This window comes from Chionomys nivalis, chromosome 22, assembly GCF_950005125.1.
Source record: "Chionomys nivalis chromosome 22, mChiNiv1.1, whole genome shotgun sequence".
Classification (NCBI taxonomy): domain Eukaryota; kingdom Metazoa; phylum Chordata; class Mammalia; order Rodentia; family Cricetidae; genus Chionomys; species Chionomys nivalis.
In genome coordinates, this window is record NC_080107.1 from 47,918,268 (window position 1) to 47,940,544 (window position 22,277).

At 53.6% G+C, this 22,277-nt stretch overlaps 2 protein-coding genes across 3 annotated transcripts in view; one reads left to right on the plus strand and one right to left on the minus strand.

Annotated features, from left to right (window-relative positions):
• Positions 1 to 3,559, plus strand: part of Niban2 (niban apoptosis regulator 2) — a 50,563-nt gene extending 47,004 nt beyond the window's left edge. Inside the window, exons 10-14 of the mRNA XM_057755784.1 lie at positions 448 to 603; positions 946 to 1,062; positions 1,167 to 1,274; positions 1,358 to 1,469; positions 1,745 to 3,559. Of these exons, the coding sequence (XP_057611767.1) occupies positions 448 to 603; positions 946 to 1,062; positions 1,167 to 1,274; positions 1,358 to 1,469; positions 1,745 to 2,337 (1,086 nt within the window). The 3' untranslated portion in view covers positions 2,338 to 3,559. The remainder of the gene's footprint in view (positions 1 to 447; positions 604 to 945; positions 1,063 to 1,166; positions 1,275 to 1,357; positions 1,470 to 1,744) is intronic.
• A 1,047-nt stretch (positions 3,560 to 4,606) lies between these two features.
• Positions 4,607 to 22,277, minus strand: part of Lrsam1 (leucine rich repeat and sterile alpha motif containing 1) — a 35,484-nt gene continuing 17,813 nt past the window's right edge. The window contains exons 16-26 of one of the 2 annotated variants that reach the window (XM_057755359.1): positions 19,151 to 19,221; positions 17,212 to 17,311; positions 16,063 to 16,150; positions 13,319 to 13,393; positions 11,843 to 11,923; positions 10,488 to 10,583; positions 9,382 to 9,480; positions 8,322 to 8,453; positions 6,907 to 6,988; positions 6,224 to 6,369; positions 4,607 to 5,271 (exon numbers count right to left, since the gene is read on the minus strand). In XM_057755359.1, coding sequence (XP_057611342.1) covers positions 5,146 to 5,271; positions 6,224 to 6,369; positions 6,907 to 6,988; positions 8,322 to 8,453; positions 9,382 to 9,480; positions 10,488 to 10,583; positions 11,843 to 11,923; positions 13,319 to 13,393; positions 16,063 to 16,150; positions 17,212 to 17,311; positions 19,151 to 19,221 — 1,096 coding nt within the window. In that variant the 3' untranslated portion in view covers positions 4,607 to 5,145. The remainder of the gene's footprint in view (positions 5,272 to 6,223; positions 6,370 to 6,906; positions 6,989 to 8,321; positions 8,454 to 9,381; positions 9,481 to 10,487; positions 10,584 to 11,842; positions 11,924 to 13,318; positions 13,394 to 16,062; positions 16,151 to 17,211; positions 17,312 to 19,150; positions 19,222 to 22,277) is intronic. The other variant, XM_057755360.1, reaches the window with a different exon arrangement.

The following is a 22,277-nucleotide window of genomic DNA, read 5'->3' on the forward strand; positions in this document are numbered from 1 at the left end:
GGTGCACGCCTTTAATCCCAATACAGAGGCAGACAGGTCTCTGAGTTCAAGGCCAGCCTCATCTACAGAGCGAGTTCCAGGACAGGCTCCAAAGCTACACAGAGAAACCCTGTCTTGAAAAACAAAAAACAAAAATAAAACCGACCAATCAACAAACAAACAAACAAACAAACAAACAAACAGATGTCTACTGATTTGGGACCTGAAGACAGTGCTGCTCAGAGAGACTGGGTGTTTGCCAGCATCTAGAGGGCTGAATGTCTTCTACTGCCTGGGCTGTCCTCGCCCCTCAACACTGATGGCTTCAGATTCCCCTCCCCTCTCCTGGGCCCTCCCAGGCGGATAGGCACAGTTTCCCAGAGGCCATCCCTGTAGCTGGTGCCAGGCCTAGGCAAAGTGTGGGTGTGTGGGGCCGTGCAGTCACTCGTGTGGCCCTGTCCCCTGCAGTACATGGAGAAGCTGTCCCAGCTGGCGTACCACCCCATGAAGATGCAGAGCTGTTATGAGAAGATGGAGCCACTGCGGCTTGATGGGCTGCAGCAACGCTTTGATGTGTCTAGCACGTCTGTGTTCAAGCAGCGAGCCCAGATCCACATGCGAGAGGTGAGCTCCCACCAGCCCGCACTCCGCTAGCTGCCTTCCATGGCCCCCACCACCACGAGAGGGAGGCTTCTCCCCTTCCTACATTTCTCTGAGCCACCTTGCCTCCTGCTTACCTGGCTGGCACTGGCTGGCTATTGGGCCTCCTTAGGATCCACCCCTACAGCCTGGTCCCTTCCTGGGATTTCTACACACTTACACAGACACCTGCCTCTAGACACCCAGCGAGCATACCACATACAGACCATCCCCGATTGCTCGGTGGCTGCTGTGGGTGGGGAGACTGGCCCGTGGTGCGGGGAGGGGCTCTGCAGGGTCTCACGAGCCCTGCTGTCTGCCTTGCAGCAAATGGACAATGCTGTGTACACCTTCGAAACCCTCCTGCACCAGGAGCTCGGGAAGGGGCCCACCAAGGAGGAGCTGTGCAAGTCCATCCAGCGGATCCTGGAGCGGGTGCTGAAGGTGAGCTTAGGTGCACAGAGCGCTCTGGGCTTGGGTCAGACCCTCCCGCCAGCTAGCGGAGCCCCTGACTGACCCAGGGTCCCTACGCGTGTCCTTTCCTGTAGAAATACGACTACGACAGCAGCTCTGTGCGCAAGAGATTCTTCCGGGAGGCGCTGCTGCAGATCACCATCCCCTTCCTGCTCAAGAAACTGGCTCCCACCTGCAAGTCGGTGAGTCCCAGCCTGCCCTAGCCCTTCAGGGACTGCTCAGCGGGATAACGCCCTTGACCCAAGTCTACCTGCTTCCCCGGCAGGAGCTGCCACGCTTCCAGGAACTGATCTTTGAGGACTTCGCCAGGTTCATCTTGGTAGAGAACACATATGAAGAGGTGGTGCTGCAGACAGTCATGAAGGACATCCTACAGGGTGAGCGAGCAGGGGCAGCCCAGAGGAGGCTTAGCTGGCATTAACTAAGGGGCATAGTGAGGCCCAAGACTCCAAGAAGAGGCTGGGTTGGACCACTAGCTTCTCTGTGCCTAGTTTCCTCTCTGGTTCCTGGCTTTGCTGTGGGTGTCAGTGAAGGGCTTGAGTCATAGCTCTGCAGCAGGGAGGCCTGGGGTGAGGTGGGGACCAGTCAGACCACGGTAGGGGTGCACTCTGGTGGTCCCTGTGCTAAGAGCCTTTCTCCTGTGGTCTTGCAGCTGTGAAGGAGGCCGCAGTGCAGCGCAAACACAACCTCTATCGAGACAGCATGGTTCTGCACAACAGTGACCCCAACCTGCACCTGCTGGCCGAGGGGGCACCCATTGACTGGGGCGAGCAGTATGGTGACAGTGGCAATGGTAGTGACAGTGGTGGCAGCCCCAGCCCCTCTGAAGCAGCCATCCTCACAGAAAAGCGCAGGCGTGGCAAGCAGGTGGTGTCTGTGGTCCAGGACGAGGAGTCAGAGCTGCCCTTTGAGGCTGGGTCTGAACCGCCTTCACCTGCATCCCCGGACAGTGTCGCTGAGCTCCGAGGCCTGCTGGCCCAGGATCTGCAGGCTGAGAGCCCCATACCAGCCAGCCCCCTTCTCAATGGGGCCCCTGTCCAGGAGAGCCCCCAGCCTGTGGCGGCCCTAGAGGCCTCCTCACCGCCAGCCTCGCCCCTCGGGCATCCCCCATCTGGAAAGGCTGTGGACATTGAGAGCCCTAAGCCCAGTGACCAAGAGACCGGGGAGCAGGTGTCCAGCCCTGGTAGCCGCCCCCCCATCCACACCACCACCGAGGACAGTGCCGGGGTGCAGACAGAGTTCTAGGCATGGCCTCCAGGCCTCTGTTGGGACACTGCACTGGGCTGCTTCTTCCTGGGCACTGTAGCCTCATCTCTGGGGAGGGGCACCCCAGCAGTGCCTTGTGGGGGAGGTGGCTGGGGTGGTGTGGCACCTTCAGGGGTCAGGCTTACCCAAGTCACTTTACGGGGTTCAGCACACCTGTTACTGCCCCATTTTCTGTGGGCTGGTCTCCCATGCTCGATCTGATTGGGAGGGCTTCCTCTGTGCAAGGGGCTGGGGAGCCCCTCCTCCCTGCCCTGGTGCTGTCGTTTCCCTCGTGGTGGTTCTGTCTTCGGATGGAGGTGACCGAAAGCACTGGGGCTGTTGCTCAAGTCTAGTGAAGCTGGCAATCAGTCACCTCACTCTGGGCTCGTGGCACCAAGGTGGCAGGAAGAGGTGGGGGCCCAGTCTCTGTCCTGCCCCTCACTGGCCTCACTCTGCTGGCTACTGCTGTGGAAGGGTGGGGCTTGCAAGGGACCCGTGATGGGGTGAGAAAGGCCAGAATGTGGTAGTCTGTGCAGGGGAAGTGTCCTGAGGGGAGGTTGGGAGCTTGGAAGTGTCTGGTTGAGGCCAGGATGGCAAAGGGAAGAAGGTAGCTGAAAGCTGGGGTATCTTGGGTACCCGCTGCTCCTGTCCATCTGCCTGGCTCCCCACCCCCACTTTGGCAGGGCCTGGATGTGGGCTGTCATTGCCCAGCTCTTCCAAGGTACACCCTACCTGCCAGGAAGCGGGAGGGGCTCCTGAGGGACATTGAAGGCCATGGCTTTCTGAGACCCTGTTGAAGACCACGCATGGTCTCCGCGTCCAACTCTTCACACTGCCAATTGTCACCTAACCCTGACAATTTCAGACCCTCTTCCATGTCCTTGTGAACCATTTGGGTTTCTCTCCTCTTTGTCATTAGTCCAAACAGATGACTCTGATATGTGACCCCCACCTTGGGCCTTCCCAGACTCTGACATTGCCTCCTCAAGGGCTCCTCCCAGACATGTTTTTTATTCAATGGACTTGCTCCCCAAGAATGGGCCCAGGACCCACAGGCTGTAGCCGGTGCACAGGGACACCCCAGCCCCACTCGATCGTGTCACTAATTTCTTCCGACGCTCTCTTGTGCCTTGGGTTTCCACCGCCCTTCCGGATATGGTTGGTATGGAGAATCTATGCAAACTACGTAAGCCTCTGCTCATCAATAAAGCTTTATTTAAAGCTCGTCTCCTGTGCTGCTGAGGTCCAGGAGACCTGGGCCGAGGGTGTCTGGAGACCTCATTCATCTCAGCTTTCTTGGACTCATGAGCTAGTATGTCCGTTTGTATGTGTAGGTGTGAACTCACATGTGTGTGCACAAGAATCTTAGGTGTCACTCCACCTTGTGTTTTGAGTCGAGGCCTCTCACTAGCCTGGAATTAGCCAATTAGGACAGCCTGGCTGGTGGGCCGCAGGGGTCTGTCTGTCTGGCTGGTGAGCCGCAGGGGTCTGCCTGCCTGGCTTTCCCCAGTGTTGTGGTGAGTGCATACACTGCCATGGCTGGTCTTCTGTGAGTGCTAGGAATCCAGACTTTCAAATGCCAACCGCTTTTCTGAGCTCTCTTTCTAACCTGTCCCCTCCTCCCACCTTTTACCCCCCCTCTTTCTGAGGCAGGTTTTTTTGTTTTTTGTTTTTTTGTGTAGTCCTGGCTGTCCTGGAACTCACTCTGTAGACCAAACTGGCTCGAACTCACTGAGATCCACCTGCCTCTGCCTTCCAAGCGCTGAGATTAAAGGTGTGTACCACCACTACCTGGCCTAACCCCCTATTGCAGAGGGGGAAACTGAGGCACAGAGAGAAGGGAGAGGCCATGGAGCTTTCAGGTGACCGCCTCCTGATGGCTGACCAGTTCCAGTGCCAGCCACGAGGGTGGGCTCCAGCCTGCACTAGTGCCAACAGCCCATCAAGTGGTACCTGTAGGGCACATGCTGTAGGCCATGCACTTTATACAGGAAGGGCAGTAGGGTGTCACGTCACCACAGCTGCTGGGCTGGACGGCCCATCTCAGTTGCCTTGGCAGCCCCCTTACCCCGGATAATCACTGTAGGGAACGCAACCCATCCCACGAGCATGAGCTGCTTATAAAGAGGCCGCCCCTGGCTCGGTGCCCCCGCCCTTTGTTGAAGAAGGTGTTGCCTAGCTCTCCACTGGGAGAGGAGCTGCCTTCTAGAACCCAGCCCATTCTCATCCCTTTCAAGTTCCCAAGGACGCACGGGTCACTCAGGGAGGAACTCAGATTTATTAGTGTTCCTGCTTTGAGTCAACCTGCCCGTGTGGGCTAAGGATGCAGATATGGGAGGACAGGTATTCAAGAAAGCAGCAGCAGAGGGCTGGAGTGGTCCTGCACAGCCACCCTCCCAGGGACACTGTCCCACCTCAGGCCAGGATGGCTGGTGCACTCCACAGATACAGACACCTCCAGAAGGGACAGACAGCTGGGTGTGACGCTAAGGCTTGCCTATTAACCTGGATTCCTGAGTCCTGCTGGTGGCACGGCCACCTCCATACCCTGGACCCTGTCCCTAAGCCACAAGGCTATATCACCAGCAGATATGCCCATCTCCTGTCCGCTGTCCAGAATAGCTACGTCACAGACCAGGAACACCCCACCTGCCTGCCTAGAGCTCAAGGCAGTGGGGATGGCAGGGGGTGACAGAAGGCCATGGCCGTCTTGCCCTCGTCTGGGGAATGTGGACGTGGGTGTGTGGGAGCCCAGCAGTGATGGAGATGGTACCAAGCAAGGGCCAGCGCTGGTGGGTGGCTGTGCATTCAGCTGCTGTGGTAGATCCGGAGGCGCTGGGAGATCTCCTGGCGGCACAGCGGGCAGGTGCGCAGCGGCTGGCAGCACTGCTGGCAGCAGCAGACATGGCCGCAGGGGAGGAAGACCATCTGGGCCTGTGGAGAGACCAGTGTTAGCAGCCGGGCTGCTCGGTTGTCCTGGAGCACAGCAGTGGGCGCGAAAGCCTTTTCCTCCACTGCACGCTAGGCCAAATGCCCTACTACCGAGCTGCTTCCACTTCCCAAGTGCCGGGACGCCAGGCGTGTACCACCCCCTGGCTCTCAGCCTGTTTGTAATTATTCTGTGTGTGTTTGCCAAATTCTGATGCCTGGTCTACAGTGACTTCAACCTTACAGGTCACTGGCTTTGTGCATGTGCCCAGCCTCTGCTTTAGCGTGACCTCGTGGTGTGCACATGTCCCGAGAAGTCTCCCACTCTTCAAAGTCATTTAGCCTATCAAGAAATTGGGAGTCATTTCCAGCGCCTGAGGACAGGGCCTCGGTTAGAGTTTGAATGCTGGTGCTGCCCACCACACTCCAGGGCAGAAGAGGGTGGTGGGTGCCCTGGAGTTGTGACCCACCCATCACAGATGCAGGGAACCAAACTTGGGTCCTCTGCAAGAGCAGCAAGCATGAGCCATCTCTCCAGCCCTTCTTGGGTTTCTTGAGACAGGGTCTTGCTACACAGCCCTCAGACTCATGGGGACCCTGCTGTCTGCACCTCTCACAAGCTAGGATCACAGGCATGCACTATCATGCCTGCTCCTGGCTGCTTTCTAAGCCTGAAACCTCGTGGACACGAGGGACAATCTGTGCTTTAAGCACTGGAATGTTTACTTTTTGCAATAAGTGTGAATTTTGCAACAATTTTGAAGAGACTTGGCAGGGCAAACCATGTTCTTGGTGAGTCCCGATGGGAGAAATTTTCCCTAATATAGTTAATAAGCCGAGAGAAAGATCCTTCTTGCGGGGAACAACCTTTAGAAACTGTTGTTAGCATTGTTCATATCTGGACCATGGGTCATTTCAGTGTCTTGTGTTGGGTTCTGTAGCATCTCTTCAGACTTACCTCCCGTTCCAGGCACACAACGCACTCTGAGGTTGGTGTGTCCAGCTCTGCTGGGGGAGCAGATGGTCTCACTGACTCAGGAGCCTCTTGAGGGGCTGCAGGGGGCTCCAGGACACCGAGGATCTCATCTTTGGATGGTTTCAACTCTGAGGAAATCAGAGGGATAGGCTAAGTCAGGGAGTCATGCTCGATGATCCCAATCCCTAGAAGATCTCCTGGTTTGTGTGTACCCCAAAGTGAGTAATCTGAGGGGAAAATGAGGGGGTGCCTCCAGTCAAGAGCAAGGGAAAGGCTTTCTTTCTGATCCTCATTGATTCCTACGTCTCCATCTGTGAGATGGGAGTGGATCTTCTGCCCATCCTGTACACTCTGGACCTCAGAAACTTGAGGTTCAGAGAGGGGACATTACTTGCCTGGGGCCATATCGCCATCTAGTGGTGGAGCTGCAGGATAGATGCCCTTGGCTAGTGAGTGGTTGAACCTTTATCAGGTTCCCAGGAAACAGTAGTCAATGGCAGGGCAAAGTGGGAACACTCCAAAGCTGCCTCCCTATTCCCCAGTCCTCCCCGGCAAAGCCCCTCCTGTGCCCAGAGCTCTGCCCTGGAGCCAGTAGCCCCTAGACTGCCAGCCACAGCTCACATAACCTGGGCCTCTCAGCCCTGGAAAGAGTCCCGAGTCAGCACCTGGCTGGACCCTGGCCGAATCTAGCAGATTCCGGGCTCTCCGTAGGATCTCATGCTGCAGGCCTGCTTCTGAGACACCCACCTGTGGCAGAACAGGGAAGAGCAGACCAAGAGCTGAGGGTGGGTATGGGCAGGAGCCAGGCCTCCTGCTTTAAGCCTCATATAGTGTCCAAGCCCACAGGTCTGCCTCATGCCCCGCCTCTGGCATCTTCAATGGAAACAGGGCAGCCTGGGCCGTGGGGTCAGCATGAGCAGAGCCACAGCTGTGTAGGGCCTGACTCCGGCCTGGTGCAGTGATTATTGTGGAAGAGAAGAACTGAGACCCCAATCCCAGCAAGAAAATCTGTAACATATGTGACTTAGGGACTACCCAGTGTCACCTGCACCGAAGCTCCCCTCGACCCTGACCACCGCTGTCGCTGTACATGGGGAACTGAGGACAGAGAGCTACTTGCTGCTGAGAAGCAGCCATGCCTGAGCCACGAGGCCCCACACCCAGAGCCCAGCGCAGAATCCTGCAGTGTCAGAGAGTCCATCTGCATCTGTCTTAGGTGAGGCAGGAGAGCCGAGTGGAGATGACACAGGGTTCAGACTGAACCGCTCATGGCCAAGATCATGGCTGGTGTGAGACTTAGAACTGTAGTGATATTTTATTTGTATTTTAATACATAAAGCTCAACCTGAAGGTCAGAAAAGCAAAGCAGCCAGCCTGGTGGCTGTTACCTCTACCTCAGTCTGAAATGGCGATCCTGCCTCCAGGAATCTCAGAATGAGACTGTGTGAGAGCTGTCTCCTCCTGTCTTATGTTCCCCTCTAGTGCTGGGGTTAAAGGTGTGCACCACCACCGCCGGGTTTCTATGGCAAACTAGTGTGCCTATTGGGATTAAAGGTGTGTGTCACCACTGCCTGGTCTGTAAGGCTGACCAGTGGACTGTTCTACTCTCTGATCTTCAGACAAGTTTTATTTATTAAAATACAAATGAAATGTCACTACGCAGAAGGATGCCAGGCATGTGTGAGTCCCAGAGAGGTGCTAGTGACCGCCGGCATCATTTTATTTGAAGAGAAACGGATTAACTCCATGAAAGGAGCAAGGCTGGGCTCAGGCAGTGCTATGGCTATGCATGTGACCCCATGGCACAGGCTGAGAGGCTGGCTCAGAACCTCCCGAGCATGTGTGCTGCCTTATGAACTTCAAGGTCCACGTTCCTCACTTGCTAAGCAGGGCGACAGGCCGAGTACACCAGTGAGTGGAGGCAGAGGGGGCAGCAGTTCTGGCCTGAGATGAGGACCTGGAGCCATATGATCCGGATAGACCTTGCCTCACCAAAACTGAACAAAATACACACCAACCCTTGGCCAGATTGGGTCCAGGCCTGGCCAGCCTTTCTGACTTTCTCTGAGACAATGGTTACCTTAGCCAGGTCCCCGGGGCTCATCTGGCTCAGCATGTCCAACGAGATGCGGTGGTGGGCGAAGAGGGGCAGGTAGTGCTCGGCCGACAGCTCCGCCAGCAGCACCACCAGCTGGTGCTCCATGCCTTCTTCCTGCAGGGTGGCCCCGGGAGGAGGCCAAGGGTGTCAGAGTGCAAGGGACAGAAGATCCCACTGGTTTCAAGAAGGGACAGTCAGCGTGCACGACACAAGTGTGTCCTGGGCGTTTCCCCAGAGGAAGGTGTGTAGTGCACAGAACTCCAGGCACAGGGAGTTCACTGCAGTTCCACACCTGAAATAGTCAGCCATTCAAACATCTACCAGGAGGCGGCTGGCTAAGGAGGTCAGGCCCACACTGGGCACTGCGCAGGCATCTGAGAACAACGGGGGAGCGGTGTGAGCGTGGACGGGAAGCTGTCCACCAGTATTTAGATAAAAGCAAGCTACCGGAATGGTATGAATGGGGCTCGGTGGTTGGTTGAGAGAGTTTACTGCCCTTGCAGAGGTCCCAGGTTCAATTCCCAGCACCCACACCAGGCAGATCACAACCACCTGGAACTCCAGGTCCAGGGGGTCTGATGCCCTCTGGCCTCCAGGGCACCTGTCTGCACATGATGCACATAGACTCTCACAGACACACATACAGATAAAGAAGTGAATCTAGGCCGGGTATGGTGGCACACACCCCTAATCCCAGCACTCAGGAGGCAGACGCAGGTGGATCTCTGAGAGTTCCAGGTCAGTTGGGCTACACAGGGAGACCTTGTCTCAAACTGTGTAGTATGTGTGTGTGTGTGTGTGTGTGTGTGTGTGTGAGTACAAAGGAGGCGAATGGGACCACATCTGCCCAGCTGCACAACTCACGGTCTATTTGTGCACAGTGAAGCCAATGTCGTTCTTCCTCTGAGTGAACACTCACTTTCCTAGCAGGGAGGTGGCACACTGGAGTCCCCAGTGCCAACGGTCTGCAGTGAGACTGGGCTGAGGTACCTTTGGAAAGAACCCTCTAGCTCGTGGGTCAGATGAACATCAAGGTCCTTACCTGCAGCTTCAAGGACAAAGGCTTCTGGTTCAAAAGCCGCTGGTACTGAATAAGCCAGTAATTTTCCTGCTTGGTTTCGCTCTTGGCTTCTAATTCCACCTGCCAAGAACAGAAGTTGGCACCATTAGCTACTGCTTAGCTTCCAGTCAGGGAACGAGAGACTATCAGACCGCAATGTCTCCACCTCCGCTCCTCTGAGTGTATGTGACTTTCCCAGCCAGCCACCTGCTGTCCCTGCTTTAAGCCGTGGGGCAAAGACAGGAAGTACAGCTGTGCCCAGCAGCAGCAGGAAATGAGCCTGAGAGGGCCGTGGGATGTCTGAGGCCACATGCATGGCAGGGGAACCCTGCTCCTGACCCCCTGTACTAGGTCCCACACTGCTACTACTAGCTCTGACAGGGACCCCTTTTGGTCTGTTTGTGGGACAGCAAACTCTTTGTTTTGTTTTTGTTTTTTTTTTTGGTTTTTCGAGACAGGGTTTCTCTGTAGCTTTGGAGCCTGTCCTGGAACTCGCTCTTGTAGCCCAGGCTGGCCTCGAACTCACAGAGATCCTCCTGCCTCTGCCTCCCAAAAGCTGGGATTAAAGGCGTGCACCACCACCACCTGGCTTCAGTGGTCTGCTCTTAACACAGAATCCTGTCCTGGAAAGAATACCCAGGATTGCCCTCAGATCTCACAGACACGGAGAGCCCGGTGCACAGAGGCTAAGAAACTGGCTGTGTGGATGTCACTCTCTGCTCCTGACTCCGATGTTCTGTGACAGCATCTCTAGCTCAGCCACTGTGATTTCCCCACGGGACTATAATCTCGTTACTCTCTGCTCCTGACTCCAATGTGCTGGGCCAGCGTCTCTAGCTCAGCCACCGCGGTTTCCCCAAGGGACTATAATGTAGATTGTGAGAGAAAAATAAACTCCCTATGACAGCACACAAAGAGCTAAAACAAACTAAACACACAACAAACTAAAAGTCGCCAAGTGACACTTTCCTTTGGCACCTACTACTGGGATAATGAATATTCAAAAGCACAGGCAGCATGCCTGAGGGACACACACCCGAGTGATGCACACACGCCCTGCGATGTGCAGCAGAAGCCCAAGAGCATACCAGGATGTCATGGAGTTCCTCTTCTCGTTGTGTCTTTTCTTTGAGTAGCTGCTGGAGCAGGTTGCTCAGTGCCCAGCGCTGCTCTGAGATCATCTCCTGCAACACGGAATCAGATCTGAGGCCACTGTGAGCTCTTGCCGTGGTCCCTACAGTGCAGCTCGGCATGGCCTGGGGACCTCACTAACTGAATCCGGAGGCACTGCCACACCTGCATGGCACTCACGTTTCCCCCAAACCCTCAACTCCCTTCTCTGTGGGCTTCAGGCCAGGCGTGGGACCCTAGTGATGACAATGGAGGGTTGGAAATGCCAAACAAAAGAAACGAGAAGCCACGGGTCTCCACTGACCACAGCACATGGTGGAAGTAGATGGCAAAAAGGGCTGATGAGGATCCTGGACCATGAGGGCACCGTATGTAGGTAAGGAGGATACCACACATGCCAACTGCCCTGTGTTTGTGCCCCCAAACTTATCTTCTTGTCCTTGGAAACCCCATGGAGGTCCCAACAGTGAGAGCCCTGTGACTCAGATGGGCATGAAGCTGTCACTCAGTGGTGGCAGTTTCTCTGCGCAGCCCAGTTCCTCATCTGTGAAAAATCATCAGAGGTTCACCAAGAACATTCTGATGGGCTGACGACACAGGCTAGCCGTGAAAGATGGCTTCCACCTTAGAGAGGAGTGAGAGAGGGGCCCAGTGGAAATAATGAGACCACCTAGCAATCTGGGTAGACCTAGGGGCAGTGCCCTCTCTGTACTGCAAGGTTGTGGGTCAGTTTAGACTCTCCTGGGCACCGTGAGAGTGACAGATGGAAACTGCTCAGAAGCCTGGCACGTGCTCACACACCATCCTACCGTGTCCCTGTGTGAGTCCGGGGAGACTGAGGGGAGGGAGAAGGTCCCCCTTTTTATCATGTGCCAATTCTGTATGGACAGGCTGTGTGTGAGCCACAGCCAGGTCCCAGTGTCCAATCCAGACTGCTATGTGCCAATCCGTGCTGCCCTCTGGAGCCTGTGGGCTACAGCCAGCTTCTGCTCACATGCCCTTGGGAGACCAGAACTCCTATAACAAGGAATTTCAGCCCAGAGAGTAGGACCTGCAGCCCGCCTGACTGCACAGCCACCAGCCCAGAGAGGGGAATGCAGATGGTGATGATGCCCAGCAGGCCTGGCAATGAAGCCGTCCTTCCTCTGACCCTCTTGCCCAGCATGAAGCTACCTTTGATCCTGGAGCGTGTTGGCTCTGTTGGGCTAGACCTGCCCTGTGTGCTGGGGGAGCCCATTTCTGGGCCTGAGGAGTAGTCGCTCTGAGGTCAGGCGTGGGGTGAGGGCATTGTCTGGCTGGGAGCCTCACATACCTGAAGCATCTCTGTGTCCAGGGACTTCCTCTTTAACTCCAGCTGTGTCAGCTGCAGTAACTCAGTTTCTATTAGCCTAATCTAAACAGAAGATGAGACAGGGGTGTTGATTCGCAATCACCACGGTTCCCTCATGTGCTGCTGCTGCTGGTCAAACAGGGACTCAGAAACCTTTGTCAGGAGGCTGGGTAGCCCTGGACAGAGTGGAACTTGTGGGCCTTAGGAGCTCACTAACGGGAATAAAAACAAGATGCCACTTCGCGGCTCTGGGTGGCCTGGACCATGGGTACATGTGTCTCGGTCAACACTGCTGACGAAGAGCCCCGCACAGACAGACAGACAGGGCCCATCTCAGAGTGGGCACTGGGTGAAGGTCTGTGAGATGGAGAGGGGCTTCCTTCCTGGTCATCACTGGCCCTTTATCTGTGGACTGTGGGACAATCATGCTTCATCCATGCAGCCGTCAAGGGCGCTAGAGGGTGAGGATTAGGGTGCAGTAATGAGCTGCAGTTTTCTGCTGGGCCGCAGCTGAGTCAGGTCGCAGCATTCCGGCTGCCGGGATGAGTGAGGACAGGAAACTGATGCTCAGCGTGGAGAAGTAACCGGTCCAGGACACAGAGCGGATGGGCGAGAGACCGCTTCCCTGGGATATGCCAGCTCGGGGTCTGATGAGGAACAGGTCACTGAGAATGTCTGGGGGCCACCACATGCTCTCAGACCCCACAACTGGTGACTTCTCAGCCAATGACCCTGAGGCCTCTTCCCACCCTGAGCCCCTGACCCTACCAACCCTGGTCAGAGGAATGAGCTTCATGTCTGGCAATGTGGGATTGAAATTAAAGAGGGAGATAAAAAAAAAAATTAAGTTGGTTTAGGTCAAACAAGAAAAGAAGAGAAATAAAAAGAAAAGGCCATGCAAAATATGAGGATCGGTGTGTAAACACAAAGTGATGTGTCTTCCCACAGCCTGACAGCTTGCAGCACCTCTGGCCCCAGCCCCACAAGGTCCAGCAGGGCCCTGCCCAAAGCCACGTCACAGGTCAATAGTGGAGCCTGTATGGGAGCGTGGCCTCATCCCTACCAGGCCAGGGTCCTTCCTCAGCAGATCTTAGGACCTGGCTGCCCAGTCAAGTGGGAATCCAACCCACCCCAAGAAGCCATTGCTCAGTCATTTTGAGCTGATGGGGGTAGTGGAGTCTGAGCTGGTCAGTTTTCCAAAGAGTCACGTTAGAGTGGCCCTCTCTCCAGCCATGGTCATGGAAACACACACTGTATTTGCCCAGCAGGCTCTGGCCGGCTCTGGGATGAGGCCATCTCCAGCACTGCTCAAGTCACAAACCAACAGCCCATTGTTGGTTGTTGGGGGAATAAAAAGTCTCCCAAGCGGAGGTCTCATGTGAGCGGCCAGTCAGGGACCGCGGCACTGATGAGCCAGGTCTGTGTGCGGGAGCAGGACTGGAGGCCACGCGCACTCACCTGGTTCCTGATTTGCCGATGTGCCAGGTCTTTCTTCACCTGGAGAGCCTCGAATGCAGCCTTCTGCATCACACTCTGCAAGAGAGCATGCACAGACCACTGGCTGAGCTGTGCTCCCTGGCTCTCCCAAGGGTGCACACCAGCCTTGGGGAGCAACATCTGCCTAAAAACCCGGGAAAGTGTGATTTTATGCCTCTGTGGAGACAGAAAAAACTCTTGTCTTTTTCCTTTCGATGCAGAGTCTATGTAACTCAAGTTGGTTCTGAATCCTGCCTCAATCGTCCCGCCTCAGCCTCCTGAGAGGTGGAATTACAAGCAGGCTGCCACACCCAGCCAGAGAAGGAACATTTTCCTTTTGGAGACAGGGTTTCTCTGTGTAGCCCTGGCTGTCCTAGAACTCACTCTGTAGACCAGGCTGACCTTGAACTCAAAATTCGAGCCAGGAGAGAGTTACAACAAAGAGAATAACCCCTAACGTGAAGGGAGGGGGAACACATGAAATCCAAACTGATCAGGAAACTACGGCTAACGTCACACAAATCAGCAAACCTCGTCAATCTTAACTACGTGTAAATGGACCGCAACTTCCAATTAAAGACTGAAAAGGCTGTTGTCATCTGGAAGACAGACTCCTTCTCAGTAAAGATAGAACTGAAGGGGTGGAAACCAAAGCACCCACCAGGAAAAATCAGACACAAGCACCAGCAGAGATGCTCACACCTGACGAAATAGAGTCCGACCCAAAACTACTCCACACGGAGCAAACAAGGTCAGTATGTCAGCAAAAGGCCACTCTAGCGAGAGTAAGTGGTAATTTTAAGTACACTTAATTTCATAACATAATATTGTATATTAGGAACAGACGGGTCCTGATTAAAGAAGAGGGTGACTTCAGTAATCTCTCTCATCAACAGAGAGGAGACCATCCGAACAAACACAACAGCAAAATCAACAAAGAAACTCCAGCGTTAAACTGAGCTGCAGTTCCGGAATCAGCCTGCGTGTTCACCAGCAGGTCACTGACAAAGACAGTGCCGTATACACACGGCAGGGTCTTATGCAGCCATAACTGCTGGGCGGTGGTGGTGCACACTCCAAACAGTGGGGGCAGAGACAGGCAGATCTCTGTGAGCTCAAGGCCAGCCTGGCCTACAGAGCGGCATTCCAGGACAATCAGGGCTGTTACACAGAAAAACCTGTCTCAAAAAACAAGAAACAAAAAACAAAACAAAAAGGAGAGTGATAAAACTGTGTTGCCTAGCCGGGCGATGGTGGCGCACGCCTTTAATCCCAGCACTCGGGAGGCAGAGGCAGGCGGATCTCTGTGAGTTCGAGACCAGCCTGGTCTACAGAGCTAGTTCCAGGACAGGCTCCAAAGCCACAGAGAAACCCTGTCTCGAAAAACCAAAAAAAAAAAAAAAAAAACCAAAAAAAAAAAAAAAAAATGTGTTGCCTACAGTAGAGATGGGACTGGGGATCACAGTGTTAAGGGAAAGATAAATATTGCGGTTTCCTCTTATGTGTGCACTCAGATTTAAATACGTATATAGTTCATACACATGTACCTATGAACGAGAGACATGACAACAGAGAGGGACTATTTCATGGGGAAGAACCACAGGGGAGAACAAGAGGGTGATGGGGTGAACATAAGGGAAGTGCTTGGCAACCCTGACTACAAAGTCATCATTTCCTACGCTACCCAAGGGCTGGCATCGTGCTCGCCATGTCCCATACTGTGCACCCAATGTCTTTCCTTCTTTTTCCCTGTTTTACTTATTTTCATTTTTGAGACAGGGTCTCTTTGTCTCCCTGGCTGTCCTAGGACTAGCTATGTAGACCAGGCTGGCCCCAAACTCACAGAAATCCGCCTGTCTCTGCTTCCCCAGTGCTGGGATTAAAGGGGTGTGACGCTTCACCCAGACTCTTAATATTTATTTATTGATTGAGGTGAGGTGGCCTCATGTAGCCCAGTCTGGTCTCAAACTCAAATGCCCTATGATGCTGGGGATGATCTTGAACTTCTGATCCTCCTGTCACCTCCCACACGAGAGGACTGCAGGTGTGTGCCACCACACCGTTTCCTGAGGTGTTGGGAATGGAACCTTGGTCCGGGCATGCTAGGGTGTCTCTAGCCACTGAGCCACAAGTCCAGTCCTGAACACTGCATTCCCACAACAGAAGATGGCTTGCCTGCTTCTGCTGCCCATTTCACAGATGAGGACCTGCTTGTGACAGGTGCCATATCTACCCAGATCTTAACCAGAGGCAGGTACCCTCCCTGAGAAACAGGGTCCCACAGACAGTAAATCATACCAGTTTGGGAGAAGAAAGAGATTAGAGTTAGGAAGGGAGGTGGATGGCCGAGCAGGACTGGGCCGATATAAATACAAAGGAAAAGGCCGTGACAAGCACAGGGAAGAGTCAGGGCCAGCTTCAGGGACCTAAATGACCACAGTGAAGCCCTTGCTTGATCCATTTCAGGCTCTGCCTGGCACCTTCTAAGCTTCAGCTTAGGGAAGGCAGCGGTGAGAGGAGCAGTGGGTGCGGAAACAGGAGACAGGGCCCTGCCCGGATCCCTGCGCCTGACGCCAGTCAGTTCTGGGCACTAAGTCCTTAGGTTGAGCTGCCTAGTGGGATGAGTGTCCCCAGGGAGTAGAGCCAAGAACCAGGGCTATGCCTGGAGGCTCATGCGGTTCCTGGGTCGCACAGGAGGGTGCAGTCAGCCCCGGGCCAGCGCTCACCTCCTGAAGGATCTGGCTGATGGCTTTGCTCTGATCCATCTGCTGCCATGACAGAATCTGCTGGAACCGCTGGTCCATTTCGGCCATGCTGCCAGAAAAATAGCACAGTCACTCACTGAGTATTTCCTGAGTACCTACTGTGTGCAGGGCACCTGGGAGGAGACCAAGACAAGCAACACGACTGGCAGAGGGCAGGGTACAGCCTCAAGGACATCAAGGAGGGTGGCGGAGCAGCGGGTGGGCAGAGAGCCGCTCAGGCCCTCCAGTCCATCTCCTTCACGAACCACCCCCCCACGCCCCGAAGTGGATGCCCGGCTCCTGCCCAACCACTTCTTGATGCCCTGGTGAGCCACTCCCTTCTGGAATGTTCCTCCCAGCATTTCTGCACTGGCTGTACTGGGTTCGGCCCTACACCCAGGCTGGCGACAGGCACAGAGCCCACCACCTCGGGCTTCCCGCGCATCAAGATGGTAGCTTTGAGTTTCTTTCAAGTAAACTTTAAAAAGTTTCTTGGTGTTTTTAAAACAAGATTTACTTTTATGCTCATGAGTGTTCTGCCTACGTATGTGGAAGTGTACGGCACCTGTGCAGTGACCATCAGAACTGCAGTCATCGGTGGGTGCTGCAAACTGAACCCCGGTCCTCTACGGGAACAGCCAGGGTTTTCAATAGCCGAGTCATCGCTCTAGCCCTGTGACTGCGCATGCGCCCGTACACGTACGCACGCACGCACGCACGCATGCACATACGTGCAGTGTTCTGAGACAGGGTCTCATGCGGCTCAAGTGGGTGCTGAATTCACTACGTAGTTCACTCTTGAACTCCTGATCTTCCTGCCTCTACTTACCAAGTGCTACAAGCATGTGCCACCATGTCCAGCAAATATTCGAATTTCTTGTTTGTTCCCCCAGAACCTCGGCTTTGACGTACAGGGGGATGGATAACAGTCCCATCTCCACAGACTGGCACCGGGCATACAGAATGGGCTGAGGGAGGGAGACGGCTGCACTCACTTCATCACTGCCTACCCCAAAGGTTGGCCATCTCCCGTCCTGACAGCACTGCCAAAGCTGGGATGGCTCAGTCTGGGACCCCCAGCTGACCCCCTCGGAGCCCGCACTTGGGAACACACGCTCCTCCTTACCTTACCTGGAACAGGCCTGCTGCACCAGGCTCTGCCTCTGAGACTCATAGGCCATCTGGACGAGCCGGCTCTTACAGCTCTCGGTCAGCATCTGCTGCATGGCGGCTGCAGAGAGAAGGCTGTGAGCTACAGAGACAGGGTGGCTGCTCTTGGGCTTCCCTGAGTAAGGACAGGCCCAGGGGGCTGACCGGCTGGACAGCCACTCTCTCTCTCTTCCTCTTTTTTTTTTTTTTTTCTTTTTGAAGACAGGATTTCTCTGCGGAGCTCTGGTTGTCCTGGAAACTAGCTCTTGTAGACCAGGCTGGCCTCTACCTCCCAAGTGCTGGGATTAAAGGCGGGTACCACCACTGCCTGGCTGGATAGTCATTCTTAAACAAAGTCCCTCCCTCTTTCCTTCCTTCTTTTTTTTTTTTTGGTTTTTTCGAGACAGGGTTTCTCTGTGGTTTTGGAGCCTGTCCTGGAACTAGCTCTTGTAGACCAGGCTGGTCTCGAACTCACAGAGATCCACCTGCCTCTGCCTCCCGAGTGCTGGGATTAAAGGCGTGCGCCACCACCGCCCGGCTTTCCTTCCTTCTTTGACAGTATTGATGAATTGTCCAGATTGGCCTTGAACCTCTAATCTTCCTGCCTCAGCACCCTGAGTTCTATGATTGCAGCTGAGCACCAGCACCCAGCCCTAAAAAAAAAGTCTATGCTGGGTGCTGGTGGTGCAGGCCTTTAGTCCCAGCAGTTAGGAAGCAGAGGCAGGCAAATCTGTGTGAGTTCTAGGCCAGCCTGGTCTACAAAGCAAGTTCTAGGGCAGCCAGGACTACACACACACACACACACACACACACACACACACACACACACCCTGCCTCAAAAAGCCAAACATAGTGGCCCCTTTGTTATTTGTTGCTGATTTAATTAAAACTTCAAAAAAAAAATTATGTGTATGGGTGTTCTGCTTGTGTGGCTTGTGCACCATGTACATGCACTGACTGCAGAGGCCAGCAGAGGGTGCTGCATCCCCTGGAACAGTTCCAGATGGTGGGTTGTGAGCTACCCTGAGGTGCTGCAATTAGAATTCAGATCCTCTGGAAGAGCAGCCTGTGCTCTTGACCACTCACTGGGCCAGCTCTCCAGCTCCCTTGTTGAATTTTTTTTCTAAGTTTTTATAAACTTGTAAGGGGCTGGATGTGGCTCAGGGGTAGTGTGCTTGCCTAGCATGTGCTAGGCCCTGGGATCCAGCAAAGCAACAGCAAATGGGAGGTTTGAAAGACTGAAAACACAAAGCCCAGGATGCTGGTCCCATCTCTGGGAAACTAACTCAATAAACATCTGGTGATCCCCACAGCTGTTCTTTAACAAATGGTGACCGTCTGACAGAGCTGTCAGTGAGCTGAGCCTCTGCAGGTGTGGTGAGCATGTGTATAGCAAGTCTGGTACATAGAGGGCCCCCACCCCCCCATGACAAAAGCCTCAAAGACGGGGACAATCAATCTCCACTTTAACTGAGGACAGGGAGTGCGTTCACAGCCTTCCTGAGCCCATGGCTGCAAATTCTCCATGCCGGTCTGGATCAAGTCTTATCAGTGTGGACCTTGTGGAGCTCGGGGCCAACCGGGCACACCAGGAGGGGTAGGAGTGGCTGAGTGAGGCTGACCCTGGCTCTCAACAGCAGAAGTCAGAGCAGCCAAATTTGTGACATGCTCAGGAAGGACTCCATCAGATCCCATGAGAGTCCTGTGTAGTAGGCAGGTAACTGTCGTTTCCCTCCACTCTATAGACAGGAAACCTAAGACTCAGACGCTAAGCTTGCCTGATCCCAGGGCCTGAGCTCCACGACAGACTTGGCTGCCTTTTTTCAGGGTGACACTCAGTACCCTCCACACGAGACTGACAGGAACAGTCTACCCATGAGCACCGCCCACAAAACCTCTCATCTCCTACCCTACAACTCACAGGCGATCTCACGTTGCCTCAGGTTCTCTGTCTCCTCCTGGGTTATGGACATCAACTGTTCCATTCTTATTCTAGGAATAGAAAAAAGTACAAATCAAATCCATCCATTCATTCCAGCAAGAATCTTACCAGATAAACACTACCTCCTCCAGGAAGCCTCCCTGATAGACCAATCCATGCTGCATGGCCAAAGCACCACACACATCTTCTGAGGATGTTAACCTTGAGCCTTAAAGGTGATTATTTCTTAGGACAGTGGGTCACCAACGTTAGAAGCCAATACCACGAACAAATGGGAAGGCGCCTAACATTCCGGGCCATTGAAAGACGCTGCCATCAGTTGTTGCTGGCGACTTCAGACAGTGGGGCACCTTACTGCACTGCCAAGAGGAACATAAACTGACAACGGTCTGTGAGAAGTCAGAGCCTCACCTGAACACCTTTGCAGTTACCTCAAGAAGGGTTCACTTAGGCCGGGCGATGGTGGCGCACGCCTTTAATCCCAGCACTCGGGAGGCAGAGGCAGGCGGATCTCTGTGAGTTCAAGACCAGCCTGGTCTACAGAGCTAGTTCCAGGACAGGCTCCAAAGCCACAGAGAAACCCTGTCTCGAAAAACCAAAAAAAAAAAAAAAAAAAGAAGGGTTCACTTACAGTGTGGAGGGGGACATTAACCTAAAAACAGCTTCAAACAAGGTGTTTATTCTGTTTTGTTTGTTCTGACGCAGAGTCTCTCTACTATGTAGCCCTGGCTGTTGTTTCTGGCTTCTAGAAGGTATTAAAAATCACCATTTTATGCGCATAGGTCTTTTTCCTATAGGTGCATGTATGTTGCACATTCAGGCCTAGTGTCCACAGCCACCATGAGATGCTGTCAGATCCCCTGGGCCTGGATTACAAACAGTTGTGAGCTGCCATGTGGGTGCTGGGGATTGAACCCGGGGCCTCTGGAGGAGCAGCTAGGGCTTGTAACTGCTGAGCTATCTCTTTAGCCTCCTACAAACAAGGTTTTGGGCACAAAACTACATGGATGATGTAAGAGGTGAAAAGATTTCAAGGTAACTTTACACACACACGCTGCACGCTGTGTGTGCTTTCCGTGTTCACATGCCAAGGGTGGCTCGATTGATTAGCACCCTGCACGTTCCTGTGTGGGACTTCGTTCAAAGACCTGGATCCTCTGAGAGGCTCCAGCTGCTGCCGCCTGAACGGGGCTGTCCTCTGGGCCTGCCCAGCCCAGCATCAGACATGGTCTGTCACTAAGGGCTGAATGGGTGTGCCACCAGTTACCACTCAACTGGGCCCTTCCTCCCTTCCTCCCTTCCTCCCTCCCTCTCCCCCCACTCCCTCCTTCCTGTCCTTTAAAATATTATTTCCCCTTTTATTTGGACAGGCCTCACTCTGTAGCCTAGGCTAGCCTGGAACTTCCTATGTAGACCAGGTTGTCCCTGAGCTTGTGCTCCTCCTGAGTGCTAGGGTTACAGACATGCGCCACCACACTCAGTCTTGTGCGTGTGTGCATGTGTAAGCAAGCGTATGCATGTGGGCAGAGGTCAAGGGTCAATGCTAGATGTCTCCCTGTGTCCCTCTCTACCTTTTTTTTTTTTTTTTGGTTTTTCTTCGAGACAGGGTTTCTCTGTAGCTTTGGAGCCTGTCCTGGCACTAGTTCTTGTAGACCAGGCTGGTCTCGAACTCACAGAGATCCGCCTGCCTCTGCCTCCCGAGTGCTGGGATTAAAGGCGTTCGCCACCACCGCCCGGCTCTACCTTATTTTTTGAGACAAGGTTTCTCATGGAACCTGAAGCTCATAAGCTTTGCCATGCTGGCTGGTCAGGAGCTCTGACCTCCCAGTCCTGCAGCTACAAGACACACTGCCGTGCTTGGGTTTTACACAGACACTAAGGATGGTGTGAACTCAGGTCCTCATGCTGTGCAGGTAACTCCGTACTGAGCCATCTCTCGGTCCATTTCCGGTATGAATACTCACTATGTAATAAAAACTGGCTTTGATCTCCTGATCCTTCTGAATTCCCGCTTCACTTCCCTAAGGCTAGAATGACAGCGTGTACCAAGCCTGACTTATTACTTTCCTGACGACAAATGCAATGTACCTTAAAGGAGTCAGCTTGACAAAGAGAAAAACCAAGGCCACTGCTCGTACTTCCTGTCTATCACAGACACCCAGCGTCACCCTGGGGAGGGCTCCCTTTGTTTTCTACACGCAAAGCATCTGAAGAGCAATGCATGTCCATTCTGCTTTCAAGCTGCCCGCATTTAGCAGGGAGGGATGCAGTGGTCCCATGTACCTGTGGGTTCCCCGTCTGCAGAGTCAACCGACCGCTGGTCAGTAATACCTGGAAAAATCTTATGTCTGTAACGGTGTGAGTGTGTTTCCCGCGATTTCCTAAGCAACGGAGCGGAGCTGCTATTCGCATAGCACACATTTCGTATCAGGTATCAGGAAGCATACCGAGCAGTGTGAGAAACACGCGAGGCCCCAGGCCAGCGCTTCTCAACCTTCCGGATGCTGCGGCCTCTTAACACAGCTCCTCATGCTGCAGTGACCCCAACCATAAAGATCATTTTGGCTGCTACTTTATAACTGTAATTTCGCTACTGTTATGAATCAGAATGTAAGTATCTGTGCTTTCTGATGGTCTTAGGTGACCCCTGTAAAATGGTCATTCGACCCCTTGTGACCCATAGGTTGAATATTTCCCTTTATTTGAGGGACTTGAGCAGCTGTGGTTTGAGGGACAAAAGTATAATATTCTTTTTATTTCTACAAATGTGGGTTTTTAAAAATTTTATTCATTTATTTTGGTTTGGGACAGGGTCTCTCTATGTAGACCTGGGTGTTCTGGAACTCATTTTGTAGACCAGGCTGGGCTTGAACTCAAAACATCTGATTGCCTCTGCCTCCCTAGTGCTGAGATTAAAAGCGTGTGCCACCACACCTGAACTAAATGTGAATTATTAAAAGTGTTTTATAGCTGATGGGCATTACAGATCCACCTTCCTTCATAATTCTGTTCTTCTTGAGAATGTACATATATTTTAAGAAACTAAAGAAGAGCTATTACTAACTAGATGCCAAGAGGTGACTCTTCTAGACTGCCAGGAGGCTTC